The sequence below is a fragment of the Nyctereutes procyonoides genome, unplaced genomic scaffold, assembly GCF_905146905.1.
Source record: "Nyctereutes procyonoides isolate TBG_1078 unplaced genomic scaffold, NYPRO_anot_genome, whole genome shotgun sequence".
Classification (NCBI taxonomy): Eukaryota; Metazoa; Chordata; class Mammalia; order Carnivora; family Canidae; genus Nyctereutes; species Nyctereutes procyonoides.
The window spans coordinates 64,277,844-64,303,484 of NW_026575046.1; the positions used below are offsets into that span (position 1 = coordinate 64,277,844).

The 25,641-nt window shown below is 35.3% G+C and overlaps 1 protein-coding gene across 11 annotated transcripts in view; it reads left to right on the forward strand.

Moving 5' to 3' along the window:
* The window catches only part of CFAP70 (cilia and flagella associated protein 70), a 94,580-nt gene that overhangs the window by 51,731 nt on the left and 17,208 nt on the right, over positions 1-25,641 (forward strand). For 9 of the 11 annotated variants that reach the window (XM_055325250.1, XM_055325254.1, XM_055325243.1 and 6 more), the window contains 10 exons: positions 1,213-1,304; positions 9,459-9,519; positions 9,847-10,041; positions 11,849-11,980; positions 12,667-12,792; positions 16,047-16,180; positions 16,302-16,417; positions 16,617-16,844; positions 23,563-23,709; positions 24,245-24,366. In XM_055325250.1, coding sequence (XP_055181225.1) covers positions 1,213-1,304; positions 9,459-9,519; positions 9,847-10,041; positions 11,849-11,980; positions 12,667-12,792; positions 16,047-16,180; positions 16,302-16,417; positions 16,617-16,844; positions 23,563-23,709; positions 24,245-24,366 — 1,353 coding nt within the window. The remainder of the gene's footprint in view (positions 1-1,212; positions 1,305-9,458; positions 9,520-9,846; positions 10,042-11,848; positions 11,981-12,666; positions 12,793-16,046; positions 16,181-16,301; positions 16,418-16,616; positions 16,845-23,562; positions 23,710-24,244; positions 24,367-25,641) is intronic. The other 2 variants (XM_055325245.1, XM_055325249.1) reach the window with 2 other exon arrangements.

Below are 25,641 nucleotides of genomic sequence, written 5' to 3' on the forward strand. Positions count from 1 at the left end.
AATGCTCTAATAGAGGTACAAATAAAAGGGCTGCAAGGTATCAGAGAAGACAGATTAATGACTCTTAGGATGGAGCAGTCTCAGAAGGCTTCATGGAAGAGGTGGCATATGTGCTAAGTAGTGAAAGATGAAGAGAACACTGCCGGAGGAAGATGACAGGATTGGCATTTCAGGGCCCGGAAATAGCTTGAGTCAGGGCACAAAGAAGATAGCAGAATTTGGAGTATGTCAATTAAATTAGTATACAGCACAAAGAAATGAAAAGAAGGGAGAGATTCTGGAAGGAAGTGAGAAAGGAGGCAGAGAGGCTGCACTGAGTTATAGGAAGACTTTGAAAGGCTTGATATAAAGTTTGGGTTTCATTGTATAGGTGATGAGGAACTCTTGAGCCTCTTCCTGGAGACTCACATTAAAATTTTTTATGTCATGTGGAAATAAAATCTTATCTGTATTTAAGGGCAGAACTCTTGCAAGGATGAGAGGGAGAGAGAGAATGAACAAGAGAATGAATTTGGGGTAGAGACTTCAAATATCAGTTTATAGGTTTTTATCATAGTACAGATGAATGTTGATGCCAGTTTGATTTAGGAAAGAGGCTGTAGTAAAGAAAGTCAGAAACTTGAAAAGACAAGATCTACAATTGGGAAGTTTGAGGGTGCTGAGGAAGAAAAGCTAAAGATAACTCAAGTTTCAAGCCTTACATTCTAGAAGGATGAAAAAATTATTAAGAGAAATGTCAAAAGAGAGGTCAATATAAGGGAAATGATAAGTTCAATTTAGGACGTTATATTTAGGATACTGGCAAGATTCTGGAAATGTCCATCAGGTTGCAGTTGGTAGATAATGATGTGGATGCTGTGAGTGGGAATATCAGAACATTATGTGAGTATTTCTTCAGGTCTTCAAAGATTTGGTGGCAGAAAGAATAGCATTTACTTAAAACATTTCCAAGAAATGTGCTGAAGTGCTTCAGCTGAGGTAGAAGTTTCCAAGAATAAAATTGGAAATGCTTTTCTGCAAGAGATAACCACTGTTACTATTTTCTCTCAGTTATTTTTCTATATTAAAAATATAGAAAGATCAAGCTCTATACAGTAGTTGGATATGCAGTTTTCTTACTTATATTGTGAATGTTATCTTATGTTACTAAAATTTGTTCATAAATATCTATTTTTAATGGAAAGAATAAATTAGAGAAAACTACCTTTACAGCAATATGTAGAAGCAGGGACATACATCGTGTTGGAGATTCAGCTGGACAAAGCCTTGGTTCCAAAGCGAATGCCTGAGGAGCTAGCCAGAAGGTGTGTAGCAATGGTTCTTATATTTGTTTTGCAAAAACATTTTAGGTATAAATAAAAGGAATTCAGATTGTCTTCATAAATATAGTTTTCCATGTTTTCCGCCTCAGATGAAGTTTTCTTTGTTCCTGTTGTTTTCTTATTACAAAAGCAGTATGTGCTCATTATTAAAAAAAATAAAGGTTTTGAAAAAATTGAGATCAGCAAGTATACAAAAACACTCAGATTTCTTCTCACTCAGTGATAGCCACTTAAAAAAAACTGGTATTATCCTTCTGGAATTATTGTAAAGTTTCTATATTACACACATAATAATATATAATAATGTGTAATACAGAAACTTTACTCATGTCATAAATAAATAAATGTAATTTTTAAAAATAAATGTAATTTTTAAAAACTGTTTTTATATTGTACCATAGTGTTTTGATTGTGTTTCTAGGAAATTGTCCATTTCATCTAGGTTATCCAATTTGTTGATAGACAATTGTTCATGATATTCTCTTACTATTCTTTTTATCTCTTTAATAAAATGGGGAGTAATGTCCCCATTATTTATTTCTGATTTTAGTAATTTGAGTCTTCATTCTTTTTTCTTGTGGTTACCTTGGGAATTATAATGACTATCTTAAACCTGTAACAACCTAATTTGAGAATACCAACTAAGCTTCAATACTATTCACCCTGCTCCTCTATGTCTCCATCTTTCCCTCTTTATATTATTGTAGTCACAGATTTTGTTTATTTATTTAAAGATTTTTTAAGATTTATTTTTTAGAGAGAGAGGGTAAGAGGGAGAGGGAGAGAGAGGATGTCAAGCAGACTCCCCACTGAGTGCAGACCCAGATGTGAGGCTCAGTTTCACCACCCTGAGATCATGACCCGAGCCAACCAGGCACTCCTACCACAGATTATATTTTTATACGTTGTGCAAAAGATTAGCACAGATTAGCAGAGATTTCTAGCTGCTATTTTATGCATTTACCTTCTAAAAACAAGTAAAGAGGAGTACAAACCAAAAGTATGATAATACTGGCTTTCATATTTACCTTTACCAGTATTCCCTATTTCTGCAGTTACTTACTAATGTCCTTTCATTTCAGCCTGAAGGGCTCCCTTTAGCATTTCTTATAGATTAGGTTTTACTAATAGACTCTTTGTTTATTTTGTTAATTTCTTCTTCATTCTTGAAGGCTAATTTGCTGTATATAGAATTTTTGGCTGGCATTTTTTTCTTTCAAAACTTTAAATATGTTACTCTAGTACCTTCTGGCCTCAATAGTTTGTGTTATTCTTATTGACATTATTGAAATTATCTGTTTATCCTAGGTGACAAGTCACTCTTCTCACTGCTTTTTGAGTTTTTCTCTTGTCTTTGGCTTCTGTCAATTTGACTACAATTTGTCTTAGTATAGATCTCTTTAAGTTTATTCTGCTTGGAAATTGTTATGCTTCTTGGATGTATAGATTCATGTCTTTCTGCTCCTTTCCCTCTCTCTTCTCCTTCGGGGATTCCCATAAGGTGTATACTGATTGTACAAATTGTGTATGTTGATTGTGTCCCACAGATTTTAGTCCCTGTTTACTTTTTTTCATTTGTTTTTCTTTATGTCCCTCAGACTAGGTAATTTCAATTTTCCTATATTCAAGTTTGTTCATTCTTTCTCCTGCCAAGTCAAATCTGTTGAACCCTCTAGTAAATTTTTCATTTCAGTTATCGTACTTTTCACCTACAGACTTTCTATTTTGCTCTTTTAATAATTTGTCTCTTTACTAATATTCTATTCTTATTTTGCTTATACATCATTTTCCTGATTTCTCTTAATCTTTTGTTTGTGGTTTCCTTTAGCTCTTTGAGCACAAGTTGCTTTATTTCACATCTTTTTGTACCAAGTCCAATGTCTGGGCTTCTTCAGGAAAAATTTCTATAAATTTCTTTTTTCTTTTGAAAGAGCCATACTTTTACTTTTTAATGCATTTTGTGATTTTTTGTTGTTGAAAACTGAACAGTTTGATATTATGATGTGGGAACTTTGGAAATCAGATTTTCCCCTTCCCTGGGGTTTGCTGTTCTTAATTATTGAGTTATAGGTTGTGTTCAGTCAGTGTTTTGATTGAGATTTTCTTAAATGCCAGGATCTTAATATAATAAAATAAAAATAAAACAAAAAATCTTTTTAAAAATCTTTGTGAATGACTCCATGCTAGAGCATTCTTTTTTTAAGATTTATTTATTTATTTTGAGAGAGAGAGAGAGAGAGAGAGAGAACATGTGAATGGGGAAAGGGGCAGAGGGAGGGAGAGAAGCAGACTCCTTGCTGAGCAAGGAGCTTGAGGTGGGACTCAGTCTCATGACCCTGAGATGATGACTTGAGACAAAATCAAGAATTGGACACTTATCTGACCCAGGTGCCCCTGAAGCATTCTTTTAACTCTTAATGAGGCTGTTTGTAATTCTGCCTCAGCCTTTACTTCCTGCTTCCACTGGGATTATAGATCAGTCAGTGGTAGAAGCTTAGGGTCTTCTCAGCTCTTTTCTGAACATGTATACTGTCCTGAACATGTGTGCAGCTTTCTAAATTCTTCTACACAAGTACTTTTGAATACCCTAATTTCCAAAAAACCTGTCAGGCTTTTCTTCCTAGGCCTTAGGTGGTTTGTTGTGTTGTAACCATAATCTTCTGTCCCACAGAGCTGTGAGTTTTTGATAACCTTACCATGTTTTAGGGCAATGCACACCCACTGGTTTTCTACCACGAGTGGATTTCAAGAAAGAAGAAACAGAATTGAGTGCCTTATGTCAGTCATTCAAGTAGCCCCAGATAGGTTAGAACAAATGAAATAACTTGGGAACAAAGTCTGCTCTGCTTCTCCAGAATCAGAGCCCAGTGTGCCATACTGGAAATGTCGGTTTCCATTTTCAATTTGCCACTGAGCTGGGAATGGGGTGAGGCAAGGGCAAGTAAAAATGCCACAAAGCTGTAACACTATTGTAATTGCCTTTTTCTTACTTTGGTATTTGCTTGGTTGCTATAAGCCTTAGACTGTCTTCCACAGTTCTGGCAGAGTTGGTTCTGACAGTTGCTGATTGTATTTTTCATTGTTTCTACAGAGGGATGGGAGTTTAGGGTTTTTTACTCTATGATTTTGCTGACATCTAGACTTCAACTTTCAATGTGAGGAGCACTATGCTCAGTGCAGGATGAAAGGAAATGATAGCTTTTTATCTTGGAGGTTATTTACTACTGAAACTTATTTTTAAGGGTTTTGATAACTATCCCCATGTTGCCTTCCAAAATGTTTGCAATCCCACAAGTGATAATATGAGCCTACTTCTTCTTCATACATTCACAACACAATATGTTTTTATATTTGCTATTTTGACAGGGGAAAAAGTTTCTCATTTTAATTTTAATCTACATTATAAATGATTTAGTGAGATTAAACATTTTTTCAAGTATTAATCATTTAGAGGTATTCTTTTGAGAATGACTTGCTGGAAGTGGCACATTTATCCTTTATACCAAAAATTTCAAAACTTTTTATTTTTATTTTTTTAATTTTTATTTATTTATGAGAGTCACACACAGAGAGAGAGAGAGAGAGAGAGAGAGAGAGGCAGAGACATAGGCAGAGGGAGAAGCAGGCTCCATGCACGGGGAACCCGACATGGGATTCAATCCCGGGTCTCCAGGATTACGCCCTGGGCCAAAGGCAGGCGCTAAACCGCTGCACCACCCAGGGATCCCCAAAACTTTTTAAAACTGTGTTTAGTCTCTTTCCAAAAATAAGTTGATAATATTTACTATAAATTACATATATAAAAATAAAGTTGATAAACTGGAAATAGAGAGTTAAAAACTCAAGTTCTGGAAACAAAGAGGAGGCAAGTATTAAGTAGAACTTTCATAAATAAGCACCAAATATTAGTTCTCTAACAAAAAAGGAAGTCCTATAAATTTATGTAGCTTTAACCATAAAGGAGGACCCATACTAGTTCCAAAAGAGATCAGATTTCCTCCTGGCATTAAATTCTAAAACAGATTTCTCATTTGAGCTCTTACATAGGGAATACTGAGTGACAAAATAACAGCATGCTTAATGAAGGTTTTATAGCAAATGTAGGTGCAATTTTTTATAACTTTTTATTGAAGTATAATTGAAATTTAACATTGTATTAGTTTCAGGTGTACAACATAATGACTCAATAGTTGTGTACATTGTGAAATGATTATGACAACAAATCTAGTTAATATGTCATCATACATAGTTAAAAATTTTTTTTCTTGTGATGAGAGTTTTTAGGTCCACTCTTTTAGCAACTTTCAAACATGCAATACAGTATTATTTCTTGGGGTTTTTTAAAGTTTTTTTTTTTATAGTAATCTCTATACCCAACATGGGGCTTGAACTCATGACCTTGAGATCAGTCATATGCTCTTCTGACTGAACCAGCCAGGTACTCCTCAAATATGCAGCACAGTAGTATTATTTTATCTTATTTTTATTTTTTTTATTTTATCTTATTTTTAAAAAGATAAATTCATTTTAGAAAGAGATGGGGGGAGAAAGAGAGAAAGTGTGATGTAGAGGGGCAAAGGGGAGGGAGAGAGAATCTCCAGCAGATAACCTGCTGAGTGCAGAGCCTGATATAGGGCTCAATCTCACAATCAGGAGTTCAGATCCTGATGTCAGGATCAGGACCTGAGCCACCCAGGTGCCCCTATTCTTAGACTTTTTTTTTTTTAAATACAATTTATTTATTTATTTATTTATTTATTTATTTATTTATTTATTTATTATAGTCACAGAGAGAGAGAGAGGCAGAGACACAGGCAGAGGAAGAAGCAGGCTCCATGCACCGGGAGCCCGATGTGGGATTCGATCCTGGGTCTCCAGGATTGCGCCCTGGGCCAAAGGCAGGTGCTAAACCGCTGCGCCACCCAGGGATCCCTATTCTTAGACTTTTTAATGAGATATGGTTATTACCTGAAAGTTTTTCTTTGACTGTAGGGAGGTAGAAGATAGATTTCTCTTCCAAGGTAGCCCAAATGACTATTATAGAGCAAAGGAAAATTATAATGGCAGTGTTAGAAAATCAGACCCAATACTCATAAAAGGTAATTTGCCTTTGGTTCCTGCCTGAGGCATATATATATATATATATATATATATATATATATATAACTGCTGAATCTATGTCAATGTATAATAATATACATAAATTTAATGCATTCTTGGGCAACCCGGGTGGCTCAGCAGTTGAGTGTCTGCCTTCAGCTCAGGGTGGGATCCTGGGATCCAGAATTGAGTCCCATATCGGGCTCCTTGCAGGGAGCCTGCTTCTCCCTCTGCCTGTGTCTCTGCCTCTCTCTCTCTTTCTCTCTCTCTCTCTTTCTCTGTGTGTGTGTGTGTCTCATGAATAAATAAAATCTTTTTTAAAAATCCAATGATGGGGCTCAATCCAATGTTTCCAGGGTCATTGTGACCTATGATTAGTGAGTAATTACTCAGTCCTCCTTCAAGCACTTTCTTTACCAGGCTCTCAGGATATCAGACCCTGATATCCTGAGTTTTATTTCTCCTCCTCTGGTCTTCTTTCTCTCTCCAGCTTCTAATGTTGGAGTCTCTCAGAGCTCAGTCTTTGGACGTTTATTCAATCTACCTTAACTCCCTTGGTTTTTATCTAATCTCATGGCTCTACTACCAGCTGTATCCTAATGGCTCCCAAATTTATATATGGAGCCTGGACCTCTCCTGATATAATATGGAGAGAGGTCATATATCTATTTCTCACAAACTTTCTGGTCAGTCATAGTAATCTCTCACCTGGTCTCCCTACATTCTACCCTTCAGTTTATTCTTTTTTTTTTTTAAGTAACAGCTTTATTGAGATATAGTTCACCTAGCATTCACTTCACCCATTTAAAGCATACAATTCAGTGGCTTTCAGTATACCCACAGAGTTGTACAGCCTTCACCACAATCAATTTTATAATACTTTTCTTACCCTTAAAAGAAACCACATACATATTAGCAGTTGCTCTCCATTTCCTCCCAATTCTCATGACAGCACCCAACCCAGAACCCTGCAGTCATAGGCAACTATGTATCTAATTTTTGTCTGTATAGATTTTCCAGCCTTGGACATTTCATATAAATGGAATGATACAATATGTGGTCTTTGTGACTGGCTTTTTTCATTTAACATAATGCTGTCAAGGCTCATCCAGACTATAGCATGTATCAGTACTTCATTTCTTTGTTGTTGAATAATAGTTAACTGTGGTATACCACATTATTCCACATTCTTCAGTTGATGGACATTTGGACAATTTATTCTATACTGATTGTGTTAAAATGGAGGTCAACTCCTGTAACTAACTCCTCTGCTCAGAAACTACTAGTGACTCCCTGGCACACTCTGAGTAAAAGCCTAAGTCCTTACAATGGCCTACAAGTGCTAACATATTCTGTATGTACGTTGCTCTCACTTTTTCTGTCCAGCCACATTTGGCTTCCTGCTGTTCCTCACAAATGCCAGGCACACTGTTGCAGCAAGGCCTTTACACTTTCTGTTCCCTTTGTCTGTACTTTCCTTATCCCAGATATCTACACAACTTGCTTCCTTGAGATCTTTACTCAAATGTTACCATCTCAGTAAGTGGCTTGAGGAAATGTGTTTCCCTATTTCACCACCCTAACCCCCAACACAGTCTGTCTGCCTTACTGCATTATTTTTCTCCATGTCACTAACATATCACTAACATATTTATCTTATCATTCTTTCCTCCACTAGAATATAAGCTCCATGAGGGAAAGAATTTTTGTTATTTATTTATTTATTTATTTATTTATTTATTTATTTATTTATTTAGATTTTATTTATTCATGAGAGACACAAAGAGAGAGGCAGAGACATAGGCAGAGGGAGAAGCAGGCTCCCTAATGGGAGCCTGTTGTAAGACTCGATCCCAGGATCCCGGGATCACGACCTCAGTCGTAGGTAGACACTCAGCCACTGAGCCACCCAGGTGCCCCTTGTCTAATTTATTTAATGCTCTATCCCCAACACTTAGAAAAGTTCCTGATAAAAAAAAAAAAGAAAAGTTCCTGAGGAATGATAGTGACTCAGTATATATTTTGAATGAGTGAATAAATAACATTGTCTTTGGAGAAGATATTGGGAGACCACACAACAAGGTTGTCAACAAGGTTCACAACAAGGAGACAATTTAATATATATTGTTTTATACTTCATAAGTTTTTAATCATAGGGATATATTACCTGTTAAAGTAAATAAAACTAAAATTAGAAATTATGAGCAGAGGTATACAATTACATAGGACCTATTAAATAAAAATTTAATTTGTGAATTTGATTGTAAACTTGAAGGCAATACTATATACTTCAATAGGATCTGAAATTATAAGGAAGAAGAGCTAAGAGTTTAATATCCTCTAGTTTTTGTAAGGTCTCCCGAAAATGGAAGTTAGAAGTTTTGGCATAAGTACGTTGACAGTGACAAAATATATTTTCTTAATCAGCACATCTGATATAATTATTATCATTTAATGCAGTCATAAATTATGTGTGCCAAGAGTATACTTTTTATCCTGGATAGAGAGGAAGGATAAGCATTCACTTGGCTGTACTGTTTAGATTTCCAAAACTTCATTCTTTCAGAGACTCTACAGGGTGCACCTAAAATGATAACACCCATTTCTTGCCAACTCCTAAGTCAAGCAATCTCTTGAGAGAAATAGCAGTTTTTAAAAAGGTGTAAGAGTAAAGCCAGGGCTCAAATTAGCCAAAAGTACAACCTAGCTACTTTCTGAGCAGCAACTTCCTGGGTTCTTTCCTATCTACTCCACAGCCATATACTATTCTATGGTTCATATCTAGGTTTTACATGAGAGAATTACAGTGCTCAAGTGTGATATGGGAACAGAACTTAGATCTCTCCCGTATAGGCCCTTTGGAAGTAGGAACAAGAGAATAGAAATCTGCAGATAATAAGGTTTGGTTTGGTTTTGTCATTTTTTTCTTGTACAGGGTCAAGGAAATGATTTCTCCAAGGCTACCTCTTACTCGTCGGACAGGAAATCTGCAGATAATAAAGTTTGGTTTTGCTTTGTCATTTTTTTCTGGTACAGGGTCAAGGAAATGATTCCTCCAAGGCCACCTCTTACTCGTCGGACAGGAGGAGCTCAGAAGGTAAGTGCCAGAGCCAAGGTGAAACTATAAGTAATAAGGTGTTGAGTGCACTCATTTGAAAATTAGGCATAGACTCTTCAGTATATTTTATAGAAGGGGTGAGAAATTGTAACTTCACTATTTCCCTTCCTGGTTCAGTTTGTGACCAGTGACATATAATGAATAGTGAACATTATTTAATCTTGGCCAGTAGTTTCTGAGCTGAAAATTAAAGGGCAGTTTATACCCAAAGCATTATTGAACGTAAAACCCAATCCGGTTTCAGACTTCCATTATATATCTTGATCTCTTCGAGGCCTCTTTACCAGACATTTTGTATTTTCCTAGGCGGTAAGTGACTACCACACGCAGGTCAAGAATATTTCTAGAGCTATTCTGGATGAGTATCATAGGATGTTTGGAAAACAAGTGGCCAAACTGGGGAGTGATATGGATAGTGAAACCCTGGAGGAGCAGAAGTGCCAGCTCAACTATGAACTTAACTGCTCTGGAAAATACTTTGCTTTCAAAGAACAACTCAAGGTAAATATTCTTTTACTTATTCAATGGATTTTTATGAAGCATCCTCTCTACATGCCTTATTATTAGTTTTTCTCTGGTCATGTTCAGCTATGCTTCTACCATTCTTGCTGTTGGTGCAAAGAGTTATGTTCCCTATGATAGAATATGAGAAGCTCCACTTGTGCAAAGCCTTGGAATGGTTCAATATCTATTCCAAGTGTGAGCTTTGAAGAAACTAAGTCATTGCTTGAAGCTAGGCCAGATTTTGAGCCAGGTTTCATGTTGCTGTAGCAGGCAGAAACTATACCTTGTACTGATTCCATGACTAATTATCTGTCTCCCATTTCCTATCTTTCCATAGTCCACAGAATCACTAAGATTTGAAAAATATTTACTTAATAATAATTTCCTACATAATAATGATTAACATTTATTGAGTGCTGTACACCAGAAAAATTTTTGAATGCTTCATATTTTACTAATTTAATCCTAACAACAACCCTGTGAGGTATATGTTACTCATTTACAGGTAGAGAAATGCCATATTAATTGGTTAAATAATTTCCCCCAAGGTCACAGAACTAGTAATGGTTAAAGATGGGACTCAAGGGGGATCCCTGGGTGGCTCAGCAGTTTAGCACCTGCCTTCAGCCCAGGGTGTGATTCTAGAGTCCCAGGATCGAGTCCTGCATCAGGCTCCCTTCATGGAAACTGCTTCTCCCTCTGCCTGTGTCTCTGCCTCTCTCTCTCTCTGTCTCTCATGAATGAATAAATAAAATCTTAAAAAAAAAAAAAAGATGGGACTCAAATTCAGGCAGTCTTCTTGCTCCAGAACCTACATTCTTAACTCCTACACTGGATTGCCACTCTACATTTACTAAGCGTCCTGTACTGTACTTATTAGATAGTAATAAGGTAAAAAAACAACGATGCTCACGGAGGTAAAGAGCTCTTCTCAGTAGGTGGCATAGTCACAACTTAGTTTGATTCCTGGTTCTACTATTATTGGATGGTCAAATGACTTTATCTCTCTGAGCTTTAATTTCTTTACCTAACAATGAGGAATAATACTATCAGTAGGTGGCATAATCACAACCAGTTTGATTCCTGGTTCTACCATTATTAGATGGATGGTCAAATGACTTTATCTCTCTGAGCTTTAATTTCTTTACCTAACAATGAGGAATAATACTATCACATGGGGTCATTTTGAGAATTAAATAATATAATGCATGGGAAGTGCTTAGTACAAAACCTGGCAATAATATTAGCTTAGGGGAGAAAAAGCTGTCATGGCTATAGCAATATGTTATCTGTATAGCATTTTAAACTTCACTACCTATCTGTTATCTTTCTTTGGCTTCTCAATCATCTTCTGAAGTAAGATAATAAGACCAGAAGTACACATCAATATAACAAATGAGGAAAATGAGATACTAACTGTAATTTTTTAGGTTGTACAGTGGCAGATTAGAACCAGAATTCCATTCTCTAGACTGTCATATCAGGCCTTTTTCTCTTGTATCATGTGGTCACCATGAACGATGTAATGCATAAACCTAATGCTGAGGTCTTCTTTAGCTTTATGACTCTCTTCACATGATATAAGTTCTGCACTGACAATATTAGTGATGATGTCAAGAAAAGAAGTCATGCAGAATATGTCGACTGGGGAAAAATCAGAAAGCTGACATTCTAGCAGTTACCAAAGGAGAAATCAATTACTTTCTGAAATTCTGATGAGCCTTAGACCAGAAGCTCAAGGAAGGCCTGTGTTGTCAGCATGGTGCTGGACTCTAATCAAATGGATGATCTATGTCTCTTACAGCATGCCGTAGTAAGGATTGTGAGAGAGAAGTATTTGAAGACAACATCATTTGAAAGCCAGGAGGAACTGCAGACATTTATTAGTGAGCTCTATGTGTTCTTGGTGGATCAGATGCATGTGGCCTTAAACCAGGTAGATGCTCAAGAACTAAGAGCCCTTCCTTTTCTCTGCAGGGCATCAAAGTCTCTGAATGATTCCTTTCTTCCTTACTTCCTTTCTTGCTTCATTTAGCAAACATTTATGAGGTGTCTGCTCTGTGCTAGGCACTGACAAAGGAGAATAAGAAACTGCTTAAATTATAAAACTAATTTTGGGGAGAACAGGGAGAATAATTCAACTTCCTGGAATAATAAGTTTCATAACTGTCATAAATGTGATGGATAAAAGACATACATAAAATCACTTAATTCAATTATAAAACAAAAATCATTATTTTATTTATTCTGTGCATGTGTGCAATTCTGTTTGCTTTCCTGTGAATGTGTGCAATTCTCAGTTTGTTCTCCATGACTGGCAATCAAAACTAAGAAACATTATGAGCTTTCAGGTATTATACCTGAATGACAATGACACTTCAAACATGCTTTTTCTTTTTCTTTTTTTTTCAGACAGGGGATGAGGGGGCAGTGGGCAGGGGGAGAGAGAAATTCCAAAGCAGGCTCCCCAGTCGTTGTGGAACCGCACACAGGGCTCAACCTCACAACCCTTGAAACTCCAATATCATTTTCAACTTAATTACTGGGTCTAATATCTAGTTTATTCATATAAGACTCTACTTGTAATTGCTTTGTTTTGTTTAACATCTTGATATTGATAAGACCATGCCAGATGATATCCAAGGCACTGTTCCAACCATTTATACAAGCAGTGAACAGCTTCGACTCTTTGCATTTGAAGCAGAAGTCAATGAGAACTTTGAAATGGCAGCAGTATATTATGAAGAGGTAATTAAATGTCTTCCCAGTGGTAGTTGTTACTATTATTTGTATAATGTGTGTATAAAAAATAGTAGTTTTTAATTATTTAAAACCCAATGGAACTGAAAAAAGGATAGACACATAAATCAATAAGATAGAGTCTAAAGATAGGTCCACACAAATAAGGCCATTATATTTTTGACAGCGGTATAAAAGAAATTCAATGGAGAAAAGACAGCCTTTTCAAAAAAAAATAGTATTAGACCCACTAGTCATCCATATGCAAAAAATGAACTTTGACTTAAACCTCAGACATTGTATAAAAATCAACTTAAGGGGCACCTGGGTGGATCAGTTGATTGAGTATCCAATTCTTGCTCTCAGCTCAGGTCTTGATCTTAGGGTCATGAGTTTAAGTCCCATGTTGGGTTCCACACCAAGTGGGGAGCCCAATTAAAAAAATCAACTTAAAATGAACCATAGGTCTGAATGTAAAACATATAAATATTTTAAAAGAAAGCAAAGGAGAAAGTCTTCATGACCTGGAATTTAGGCAAAGAGTTATTGGACATGACATGAAAGCATGATCCATAAAAACAAGGGTAAATGGAACTTCATTACAATTAAAAATGTGTTCTTGTAAATGATACTATTAAGAGAAAAAAAATAAAAGTAGAGACTGGAAGAAAATATCTTCAAAACATATCTGACAAAGAGTTTGTATCCAGAATATTCAGAACTCTCAAAATTCAACAATTGAAAAACAAATACAAATGGGCAAAAGATTTGGACAGGTATTTCACTAAAGAGGATATAAATATGGTAAGTAAGAGCATGAAAAGATGTTCAACATCATTAGTCATTAGGGAATACAAATTCAAACCACAATAAGGTGCTACTATGATTTATTAGAATAACTAAAATGAAAAATGCTGACAATATGAGGTGCTAGTGAGGATAAAAAGTAACAGGAACCCTTATACTTTGTTGGAGGAAATGCATAATAATAAAGCCTCACTCTGGAAAATAGCCTGACAATTTCTTATACATTTACCATATGACCTACTCCTGGGTATTTACCTTAAAGAAGTATAATCTTATGTACATGAATGCTTATGGCAATTTTTTTCATAATTGATCAAACCAAAAACAACCTAAATGTTCTTCTAAAGGGTGAGTAAATGAACAAACTAATGATTTACCTATATAGTGAAATATTATATAGCGATAAAAGAAATGAACTACTAATACAACTTGGATGAATCTCAAAGGCATTATACTGAGTGAAAAAAGCCACTGTCAAAAGGTTATGTACTGCTTGAGAGACTCCTAACTCTGGGAAATGAACTAGGGGTGGGGGAAGGGGAGGTGGGCGGGAGGTGGGGTGACTGGGTGACGGGCACTGAAGGGGGCACTTGATGGGATGAGCACTGGGTGTTATTCTATATGTTGGCAAATTGAACACCAATAAAAAATAAATTTACAAAAAAAAGGTTAGGTACTGTATAATGTTATTTATATGACATTCTCTTTTTAACTGAAGTATAGTTGAATATAATATATTGCATTAGTTCTAGATATGCAATGTAGTGATTTGACAATTATATGCATTACTAAATGCTTATCACAACAAGCATATTTATTATCTGTCACCATACAAGTTATTACAATATTATTGACTATATTCCCTAAGGTGTATTTCTCATCCCTGTGAATTCCTTATTTTATAACTGGTGATTTGTACATCTTAATCCCTATTTTGCCCATCCTTCCATTCCTCCCTCTGGCAATCACCACTTTTCTCTATTTATGAATACACTTCTGGTTTTGTTTGTTTTGTTTTTTAGATGCCACACATAAATGAAATCATATGGTATTTATCTTTTTCTGTCTGACTTTTTCACTTAGTGTATCACCTTCTAGGTCCATCCATGTTGTTGCAAATGGCAAGATGTCATTCTTTTTTATGACTGAATAATATTCTGTTGTATATCACATTTTCATTATACCATTCATCTGTCGATGGATACTTAGGTTGCTTCCATATCTTGGCTATTATAAATGATGTTTCAATAAACATAGTGGTGCATATCTTTTCAAATTACTGTTTTGGTTTTCTTCAAGTAAATGCCCAGAAGTGGAATTACTGGGTTGTATGGTGTTTCTATTTTCAATTTCCCGAGGCACCTCCATACTGTTTTCCATACTGGCTGCACCAATTTACATCCCCACCAACAGTGCACAAGTGTTCCTTTTTCTCTACATCCTCACCAACACTTGCTATTTCTTGCCTTTTTGATACTAGCTATTCTTACTGGTGTGAAGTGATAGCTCTTTGTGGTTTTGATTTACATTTCCCTGATAATTAGTGATGTTGAGCATATATTCACATATATCTTGGACATCTGTATGTCTTTCTAAAAATGTCTATTCAGATCCTCTTTCCATTTTTAATCATATTATTTGTTTTTTTTTGGTGTTGAGTTGTGTGGGGGTTGGAGGAATGGGCAAGTAGGTGAAGGGGATTAAGAGGTACAAACTTCCAGTTATAAAATAAATGAATCACAAACTTCCAGTTATAAGAGAAATAAGTTTAATAAATAAACCACAAAACAAATAAATAAATAAATAAGAGAATTATAGCATAGAGAATATATAATAATTTTGTATTGTGACAGATGGTAACTATACTTGTGGTAAGCATCTTGTGATGCATATAATTGTCAAATTGCTATGTTGTGTATCTTAATAAATACAATATTGTATGTCAACTATACTTCAATAAAAAATAAAGTGTACAGTGGTGTTTAGTTTATTTACAGAATTGTGCAACCATCACCACAATCTAATTTTTACAAACAAATTTTTAAAAGATTTTATTTATTCATTTGAAAGAGAGAAGTATCAAGAGAGAACACGAGCAAGGAAGAGGAACAGAGGGAGAAGCAGGCTCCCCGCAGAGCAGGGAGCCAAACTCAGGGCTTGATATAAAATGAATCTGGGTTCCTAAGTAGTTAGAGGAATTTATGGTGACCATTGACATTGACACTAAGAAGCAATGACTTGAAGATTTAATTTTAAAATTATTCCAATAATTATTTATTCACCACATACTATGAGCCAGAATAGTGACTGTGCTAGACATTCAGAATTCAGTGGTAAACAAAAAAAATGACTTAATTTCTGCTATCATAAACTTAAAGTATTTATGGCATTATGTGCATAAAAAATATGACATAGTGTTACAATAACCTTGGTCTTCCTGATGTTTCATGGGATAGAGGTTGGTCCGGGAGCCGCAGAATCTGGAACACTGGCTGGACTATGGTGCCTTCTGCCTTCTAACTGAGGACAACATCAAAGCACAGGAGTGTTTTCAAAAAGCCCTTTCTCTCAACCAGAATCATATCCAAAGGTATGGGTGAAAGGGAGATGAAGAATGAGTAGGAGCAGATAAGCTTTTATATGAAATATTCTTGGTTCCATGACTGTGACATGGGACCATGCTGTTAATTATGTTGGTGGTCTCTTCTCAGCTTGTTGCTCTGTGGTGTCCTGGCTGTCCTGATGGAGAACTACGAGCAGGCAGAAATTTTCTTTGAAGATGCTACTTGCTTGGAACCAACTAATGTTGTAGCCTGGACTCTACTTGGTATGGTATTTTCCTGTGATATAGATTGTGTTTTCTTCCCTTATAAGATTCTCACTTTCTCTTTTCATTCTGTAATGGCTCATCACATCGTTCTTACACTTTGGTAAAAATATGGGAAATACAAGTGAAATGTTGCAGTTCTTAAGTTTATGGTGGTGGAAAACTAGCCACATTTATTTCAACATCTTTATTTTTTCAGGTTTGTACTATGAAATTCAAAACAATGATATTCGAATGGAAATGGCATTTCATGAGGCCTTCAAACAACTTCAGGCACGAATGCTACAGGCACAAATAATGAAGCAGAGGAGCATTGGTACTGTTGAGTACATTGAAGAAGGAGGGAAAGTAGAAGAATCCAGTTTAGGCCCTTGGGGAATCACTAATGGTTCTTCTGCAACAGCAATTAAGGTGGAAGCCCCAGCAGGTAGGACCAGGAAATGGAAATAAGTGGCTATTGGGAAAAGTAATGGCCTTATGAATAGGACATGGCACATAATAGGTATTAAATAATTGTCAAATGAATCAGTAGACAGAGTTTTGAGTTGTCCCAGGGATACCAGGAAAGACTCCTTCTAAATAATTCCTCATTCATATGAATGAAAGTCTGAAGCTTTTACTGTTGCTATTTGGGTTTTTTAGTCTTAGAGAATTTACTGTTTCTGTGTATACATAAGAGGGGTATCATTGTAGAAGAGTAAATTTCTTTCATTTTCCCCTCACTTTCTTTAACAACATTCTCAATCTCTTTGTGATTATTTTTCTTTTTTTTTTAAGATTGATTTCTTTATTTTAGAAAGAGAGCATGAGCAGGAGGGGCAGAGGGAGAAAGAGAATCTCAAGCAGACTCCACGTTGAGCGCAGAGCCAGAGGCCAGGCTTGATCTCAAGATGCTGAGATCATGACCTCAGGTGAAACCAAGAGTCAGACGCTTAGTGGACTGTGCCACCCAGGCACCCTCTCCCACCCTTGTGATTCTTAAGTTTATTCATATTTTTATAAACACACACACACACACACACACACACACACACACACACATATTCCCTTTTTCCCTGTTCTTCATTGCCATTCTCCTTTCCTCCATTTTAGGAAATCAATCATTCTAATGTGTTTAATATGTGTGCCTTTGTTTAATATGTATATGCCTTTCTTGCATATGTTATTTTATGTGTTATTGCATATTGTTATTTTATGTGCATGTATTTTTAATAGTTTGAGGTATAATTGACATTTCATAAACTGCACATATTTAACACATACAGTTTTATATGTTTGATGTATGAATATACCCATGAAAACATCACCACAATCAAGTTAATGAACATACCCCAAATCTCCAAAACTCTCCTTGTGCCCATTTTTAAAAAAATATTTTATTTATTTATTCATGAGAGACAGAGAGACAGAGAGAGAGAGGCAGAGACACAGGCAGAGGGAGAAAAGGAGCCTGCTGTGGGACTCGATCTCAGTCCCAAGATCATGCTCTGAGCCAAAGGCAGATGCTCAACCACTGAGCCACCCAGGCATCCCTCCTTGTGCCCATTTGAATCTCTTTCTCTGGCTCCCATTTCCAGACAACCAACCACCAAGTCTCTCTCTGTCACCATCAATGAGCTTGCATTTAGAAATTTTCTAGAATTCTAAAATTCCCAAAATTTTCTAGAACTTCTAGAATTAAATAGAATTGCACAGTATGTTCTTTTTTCACTAAGCACAACTATTTTGAGATTCAAACATGCTGTTGCCTATATTAGTATTTCATCCCTTTTTATTGCTTAATAGTATCCCATTATATGGAGATACTATAATATGTTTATCTATTCACCTATTGATAGATATTTAGAGTGTTTCCAGTTTGGGACTATTAAAATAAAGCTGCTATGGATATTTGTCTACAAGTATTTTTATAGACATACACTTCCATTTCTTTGGGTTAATACTTAGGAGTTGAATTGCTGGGACTATGGGTTAGCAGTGTGCTTTTAATTTTATTTTTTTCTATTTTTCTATTTTTAAAAAATTTATTTAAATTCAATTAACATATAGTGAGCGTATTATTAGTTTCAGAGGTAGAGTTAAGTGATTCATAAGTCTTATATAACACCCAGTGCTTATTACATCATGTGTTCTCCTTAATGTCCATCACCCATTTACCCCTTCCTCACACTCCCCTCCCCTCCAACAAACCTCATTTTGTTTCCTTTGTTAAGAGTCTCTTATGGTTTGTGTCCCTCTCTGATTTTTGTATTGTTTTATTTTTCCCTCCCTTCCCCTGTGCTTCTGTTTTATTTCTTAAATTCCATATATGAATGCAATTATATGATAATTGGCTTTCTTATATTGACTTGTTTTGCTTAGCATAATACTCTTGAGTTCCACCCATGTCATTACAAATGGCAAGGTATCTTTTTTTGGGGATGGCTGGGTAATGATATATTGTGTGTGTATGTGTATACTATATATATATATATATACACACAATATATACAATATATATACAATATACATACTATATATATATCATCTTCTTTATGTATTTATCTGTCAATGGATATCTGAGCTCTTTCCATAGTTTGGCTATTGTAGACATTGCTGCTGTAAACATTGGGGTTCAGGTGCCCCTTTGGGTCACTACATTTGTATCTCTGGGGTAAATACCTAGTAGTTCAATTGCTGGGTTATAGGGTAGCTCTATTTTCAATTTTTTGAGGAACTTCCATACTGTTTTTTTTTTCCAGAGTAGCTTCACTAGCTTGCATTCCCACCAACAGTGTAAGAGGATTCCCCTTTTTCTGCATCCTTCCTGACATCTGTCATTTCCTGACTTCTTAGTTTTATATACTTTTAATTTTCTAAACATATAGGGAATTTTTCAGGTATCTTTGTTATCTATAATTTAATTTCATTGTGGTTAGAAAACACACTTTGCAGATTTGAATCCTTTTAAATTTATTTTGTTCTGTGATCCAGCAAAGGATCTATCTTGATAAATGTTCCATATTCACTTGAAAAGAATGTGTATTCTGCTGCTGTTAAGCATTCTATAGAATTTTAGGTTGAATTAGTTGATACATTCAACTCTCCTATATCCTTTGTAGTTTTATGTCTTTAAAGTTTTGTTTTAATAGTTCTTCTTGCCTCATATTTCCTTTAACTTTATATTTGTTTTATATTTAAGTTTATTTGGATTCCATCCTTGAAAGTGATGCTAAATAGGCATCCAATTTTATTTTTCTCTATATAGAAAAATACAATTTTTCTCAAAATTATCTATTAAACAACTGTCTTTTCTGTTTTGTTGTAAAGTATATGTCTCCAAGCTTTTTATTCTGAGTGACTGGTCTGATCTTAAAACAATATTATATCCTTTTTATTGCTGTGGTGTTGTAGTGTGCCTTAATATCTGGTGTATTAGGTTCTCCCATTTACTTGCCTCCCATTTTTATATCTGACTTGCCTATTAATGGACTTTATTTATCTATATGTATTTTTAAAAATTTCTTTAGAGCACTTTATTTTATTTAATATGCACTAAAAATATTTACCTCTTAGTTATATCTAATACTTTTACTGAGTAATCTACTGTCTGAACTGCAGAAGTTGAAGTTTTAAAAAAGGCAAATGATTTACCACAAATCTGTTGACACCTGAAAAACATCTAATGGCAAGTCTTCTGTTTTGGTCATTTTATATTCTAAGGTGTCCATACAAAAGTAGGACTAAATTTTTTAATCTAACAGAAGAGAAGCCTGTACACAGTCTGAAACACACATCTTAGATCTGAGCATCACAAATAAAGAGAAGAAAAATGAAACCAAGCCAAAGTGGTTTATCTGACTCAGGCACTGAACTCAGGTTACTAAAGGTGGGTTTATTCCAGTAACCATTCAAGTGGGGATTGGCTCATTTTTAGGATTTACTTCCAGGCCTCTTCTGAGTCCATTAAGCCCCCAGTCAATGCAGATGTCCCACTTGATGGACAGATGAGTAATCTAACCCCACTGGGTTTATTTCAATAGTTTGATATGTGATAAGCTGCTTCTGAAGATTTTCTGAGAAGTCTGTTCTCTATTAAAATAAGATAGACCCTCAAAATATGAATGTGAACATTTTCTAATGTTATAGACAACATATATTACAAATCCACTCTTATAGGAATATTAGTAAGAATACAAATTAGCTTAAAAAACAGGCTCATGGGCAGCCCAGGTGGCTCAGCGGTTTAGCACTGCCTTGAGCCCAGGGCCTGATCCTGGAGACCCGGGATCAAGTCCCATGTCGTGCTCCCTGCATGGAGCCTGCTTCTCCCTCTGCCTGTGTCTCTGCCTCTCTCTCTCTATCTCTGTCTCTCATGAATAAATAAATAAAATCTTAAAAAAACAGACTCATCTATATGTATTTTATAGTGTGTTTATCAAGTATATAAACAATCCAGTTGAAATTTTTATTTGGACCTTACTGAACTTATTGATTATTTTAGGGGTAACATCTATGTTATTAAATCATTCTATCCAAGTATGAGGAAGGTCTTTCCATATCCTCAGATCTTCTGTGTCCTTTATTAAAGTTATAGCATTTTCTCCAATGAGGCTCTGTTTAAGTAATTCATAATAACCTTTTGGATAACACTGCTACCATAAAGAATCTTACTTTAATTTTATTTTCTCATTGGTTATTACTGGTATTTTTTAGTGTATGCTATTGATTTTGACATTTTATTTCTTTTTAAGATTTTATTTATTTATTTATTCATAGAGATGCAGAGAGAGAGAGACAGAGACACAGGCAGAGGGAGAAGCAGGCTCCATGCAGAGAGCCTGACGTGGGACTCGATCCCGGGACTCCAGGATCATGCCCTGGGCTGCAGGCGGCGCTAAACCGCTGTGCCACCGGGGCTGCCCAATTTTGACATTTTAGATTTTAGTGTTTTCTGTTGTTTTTAGATTGAATTTGTATATGTCTCTTGTTTGACTTTTATTGATTCTAGTAGATAATTAATTGTATTGTTTTTTTCTAGAATATGATTATCATATTATCTGCTAATAACAATAATGTTAGTGTTACCTTTTCCCTCCCAATCCTCATACTACTTATGTTTTCTTACTACCTCCAATAATATATTATATGTTAGTCATGGTGGTCAATTGTATCTTCTTTCCTATCTCAATGGGAATGAATTTTAAATTCGGCTATTAAATATAAAATATACTGTAAGCTCTGTCAAAAAACATTTCTAGAATTAAGGAAATCCTTTCTATTCCTAATTTTCAAAGAGTTTTTTTTATTCACAGCTGTTATACTTTATCAAATTTTTTCTGCATTAATTGAAAAAAGTAAAATAATTTTCTTTATTATTTTACTATTTTATTATCATCTGTGCTGTTGAAGTTATGTATATATAATTGTATTCTTATGTAGAAATACTATATAATGGTATGCTCTTATGCAGCTCTTCCTAACTCTGCATTCAGTGACGTAATATTGGTTGCTTGAAATCAGCTATGACAGGCAAACACTACAAACCAGACTTCATACATATTCAAAAGCCAATTGTTGAACATTTACCAGCTCACTACTTGATATATAAGAAAACCTCAAGTATTTGTAAATTAAACAATACACTTCTAAATAACCCATAGATCAAAGAAGAAATCACAAAATAGTTTGAACTGAATGATAACACAACAAATCAAAATTTGTAAGATGAACTATATTAGTTCCCAGAGGGAAATTTATAGCTTTAAATGCCTCTATTAAAAAATAAGAAAGATCTAAAACCAATTATCCAAGATTCTACCTTAAGAAGCTAGAAATAAATTAAGTGCAAAGTAAGTAAAAGGAATAAATAATAAAGATCAGAGTAGATGTCAATGAAATGGAAAATAGACAAGAATAAAGAAAATTAATGAGGTAGTTGTAGATTCTTTGAAAAGATCAATTAATAGATAAATCTGATTAGAAAAAAGAGAAGATACATAGTACCAATATCACAAATGAAAGAGGGGACACTACTGCAAATCATATAGATATTAGAAAGATAATAAGGGAAATTATTAATAATGTCAACAAATTTAACAACTTGTATGAAATGTAAATACCTTGACAGACATACAAAGCTTAATCAGAAAGAAAGAAAATCTGAATAATCAAGACAAAGAAAACTCCAGGCTTACCCCATTCCTATCATAAACTTAGGAAATATAAGACGGAATACTTCCCACAGTTTGACCATAATTATCACTGTCATATTCAAAATCAGACAAATCCATCCCAAGAAGAGTACACACCAATAGCCTTCTTGAACCTGGACATAAAAAAGTATTAATATTACTCCATAAATTTTAGCAGCATATATAAAAGATAACATACCCAATTGAAGGAAGTTTGATCTTACATTTGAAAATCAATGTGATTTACCACTAGAATAGCTAATTTAAAATAAATGATAATACTAAGTAATGGCAAGGTTATAAGAGTAGCTGGAACTCTCAAACAAGGACATGTTCATGACTCAGGCTAGCAGCAGGGTTGGACTAGGGGTCATAGTTATAGAAGCTGTGCTGTCAATTTGGCTTGAACTTTTTAAATTATTCAGAAATATAAAAATATATAAAAAGTCTGGGGCATCTGGCTGGCTCAGTCAGTGGAGCATGTGACTCTTGATCTCAGGGTTATACGTTTGAGCCCCATATTGGGTGTAGAGATTACTTAAAAACAAAATCTTTAAAAAGAAAGAAATATAAAAAGTCTATAAAACAGGTTTATCCATGCAATATTTAGGAAATATGCTTCTGGGATCCCTGGGTGGCGCAGAGGTTTGGCGCCTGCCTTTGGCCCAGGGCACGATCCTGGAGACCCGGGATCGAATCCCACATCGGGCTCCCAGTGCATGGAGCCTGCTTCTCCCTCTGCCTATGTCTCTGCCTCTCTCTCTCTGTGTGTGTGTGTGACTATCATAAATAAATAAAAATTTTAAAAAAAGGAAATATGCTTCTTATACTTTGAAAATAATTATATTTTATATCCTGTAATAACCTTTTAATATCTAATATAGGAAGGGTTTTTCTTTCCTTTTTTCTTTTTTTATTATTTATTTATTTTTTGGGGGGGGTTCTTTCCTCATTAAAGTTTAATCTATTTAGGACCATCCATTCTAGATGACTTTCTTGAAGAATCCTCCAAACAGCAGTCTGACTCACGAGAACACATTACATCCACACAATCTCAGGATCCAACTATCAGCCAAAAACCATCCAACATACTTCTCAAGGAGATGCCAGTGAAAAAAGGTACTTAGGAATAAAGATTTCCACTTGAAAGAAGGGCATAAACAAACTAGACAAGGATGAAAATTATTATGATGACCAATATGGCAATCTTAACTTGTTTGAAGTTGATTATTTGTCATATTGCCTAAGTTCCTTCATATGAAGTTAGGTTCTGATAATCTGAACTCTGTAGTGCAACTCTCTCAATAAGCAAGGATTTGTATTTAGCTCGGAGAAGGGGCTAACTACAGACTTATGATTAGAATATCTACAGGTTGTGTTTCACATTCAGGAAGATCTGAATACTTTTAATAACCATTTTATTTGGTTGTGACATGAATTTGCGACCACCAGTAGTCTAACCTTGAGCACTTTTGAGATCTTTGGGCACTGTTGCCCTAAAGGAATCTATTGCTTTTCAGACCATAACCTCTTTCATACATTAGATTAGAATTTTCTCCTTGCTATCTTGGTAGTAATGTAGCTCACTGCCTGAGCTTCTGACATTTTTTTCCTTTACATCTAATCATCTCTTTTTTTAATATAATATTTTCAGAAACATCAAAATGTCAAGATTCATCAGCCGTTTTGTATCCTAGCCCTTATGGTGTTTCCCAAACTCCTGCCACCATCTTCATGGAGACCATACGTTTCTTGATGAAAGTCAATGCTGTGCAGGTCAGAATATTTGGGAAAGGGCAAGTAGATGGAAATATTTTAGTGAACTACTTCTTCAATCCATACCGGTATCTTTCCAAGCTTTAATATGTATGATGCAGAAATCAAATATGCTTTTGAGAGTATACTGTAGGCCCAATGGTATGAACATCCAAATATGAACCACTCTCTACAGAGAGCATCAGAAGACCATACTGCAAATCTGTTCCCTCAGAATACCAGCAGAGCAAAATCAGACTCTAAAGGATATATATTTATTATCAGAACTCATATTATGTGAGTGTTGGGGGTTCACAGGAGCCTAATCATATACCCTTCTTCCTTTCTAGGTTGTAAACAATTATAAACATATACATGATACTATATGAGGGAATAAAAATATTATTTTTTTATTTGTATAATTAGGCTGGAGATGTGACTAGCCTCAGATTTGACTTACTTATGCAGTCATGGGTAGAGCTACTGGAGAATTGTCCCTTCCTCCCAGAGAAGAAGAGCGTCCTGTGAGGTCTGCCTACCACATGGGAAACAAGAAATATATCTGTGAAGCAAGCAGTAGGAGAAAGAGCAAAATGCAGTAGCCAGGAGACTTGGCCTTGATCCTGAAGAGTGCATGTTCCACTTAAGGGTGGAGTAGGCCACATTAAACAGGAGCTTTTAACACATTTCCCAATAGAGAAATAGGCTTTCTGTCTTCCGGATTAAATAAGTCACTATCCCCCCTTTCTCCAGGGCAAAGAGCCAGAAATATATGTAGAGGGAACAGCTCCAGAACCTCTTCTTACTGTTTTTCTAAGAAGATGTAAGTGTAAATGGGAGTTGGGAGAAGAAAAGAAGGGCTCTTCCTTCTGCTTAGAAAGTACATCTGACTTTGTCAAATTTGCAAGCCTTATATAGCATTAAAAACAAAGAATAGCCCAAAGTATAAAACTGGCAAACATAAATAAGAGTTTTTCAGAAACAGGTATTTATGTTTCCAAGACCTTGAGTTTAGAATTTTAGAAAAGGAGGTTTTGCCTCACTGTCAGTTTTCTGAATAATTACAGCTGCCTGAAAAAGTTACCTCATGTGTCAGTGGGGTGGTTAATGTGTTTTTTCTCTGCTGCATAATAAATATATGCAAAAACTCACCTAGTATGCTCACCAGCAAGACCAGAATTGTGCAGTACTGCAGATTTTTCACTTTGAAATGTCTACATCTGGTGACTAGGTAGAATACCTGGTAATGGACCCATGATGTGCTGTATCTTTATAATTCACCTCTAACCTTTTGAG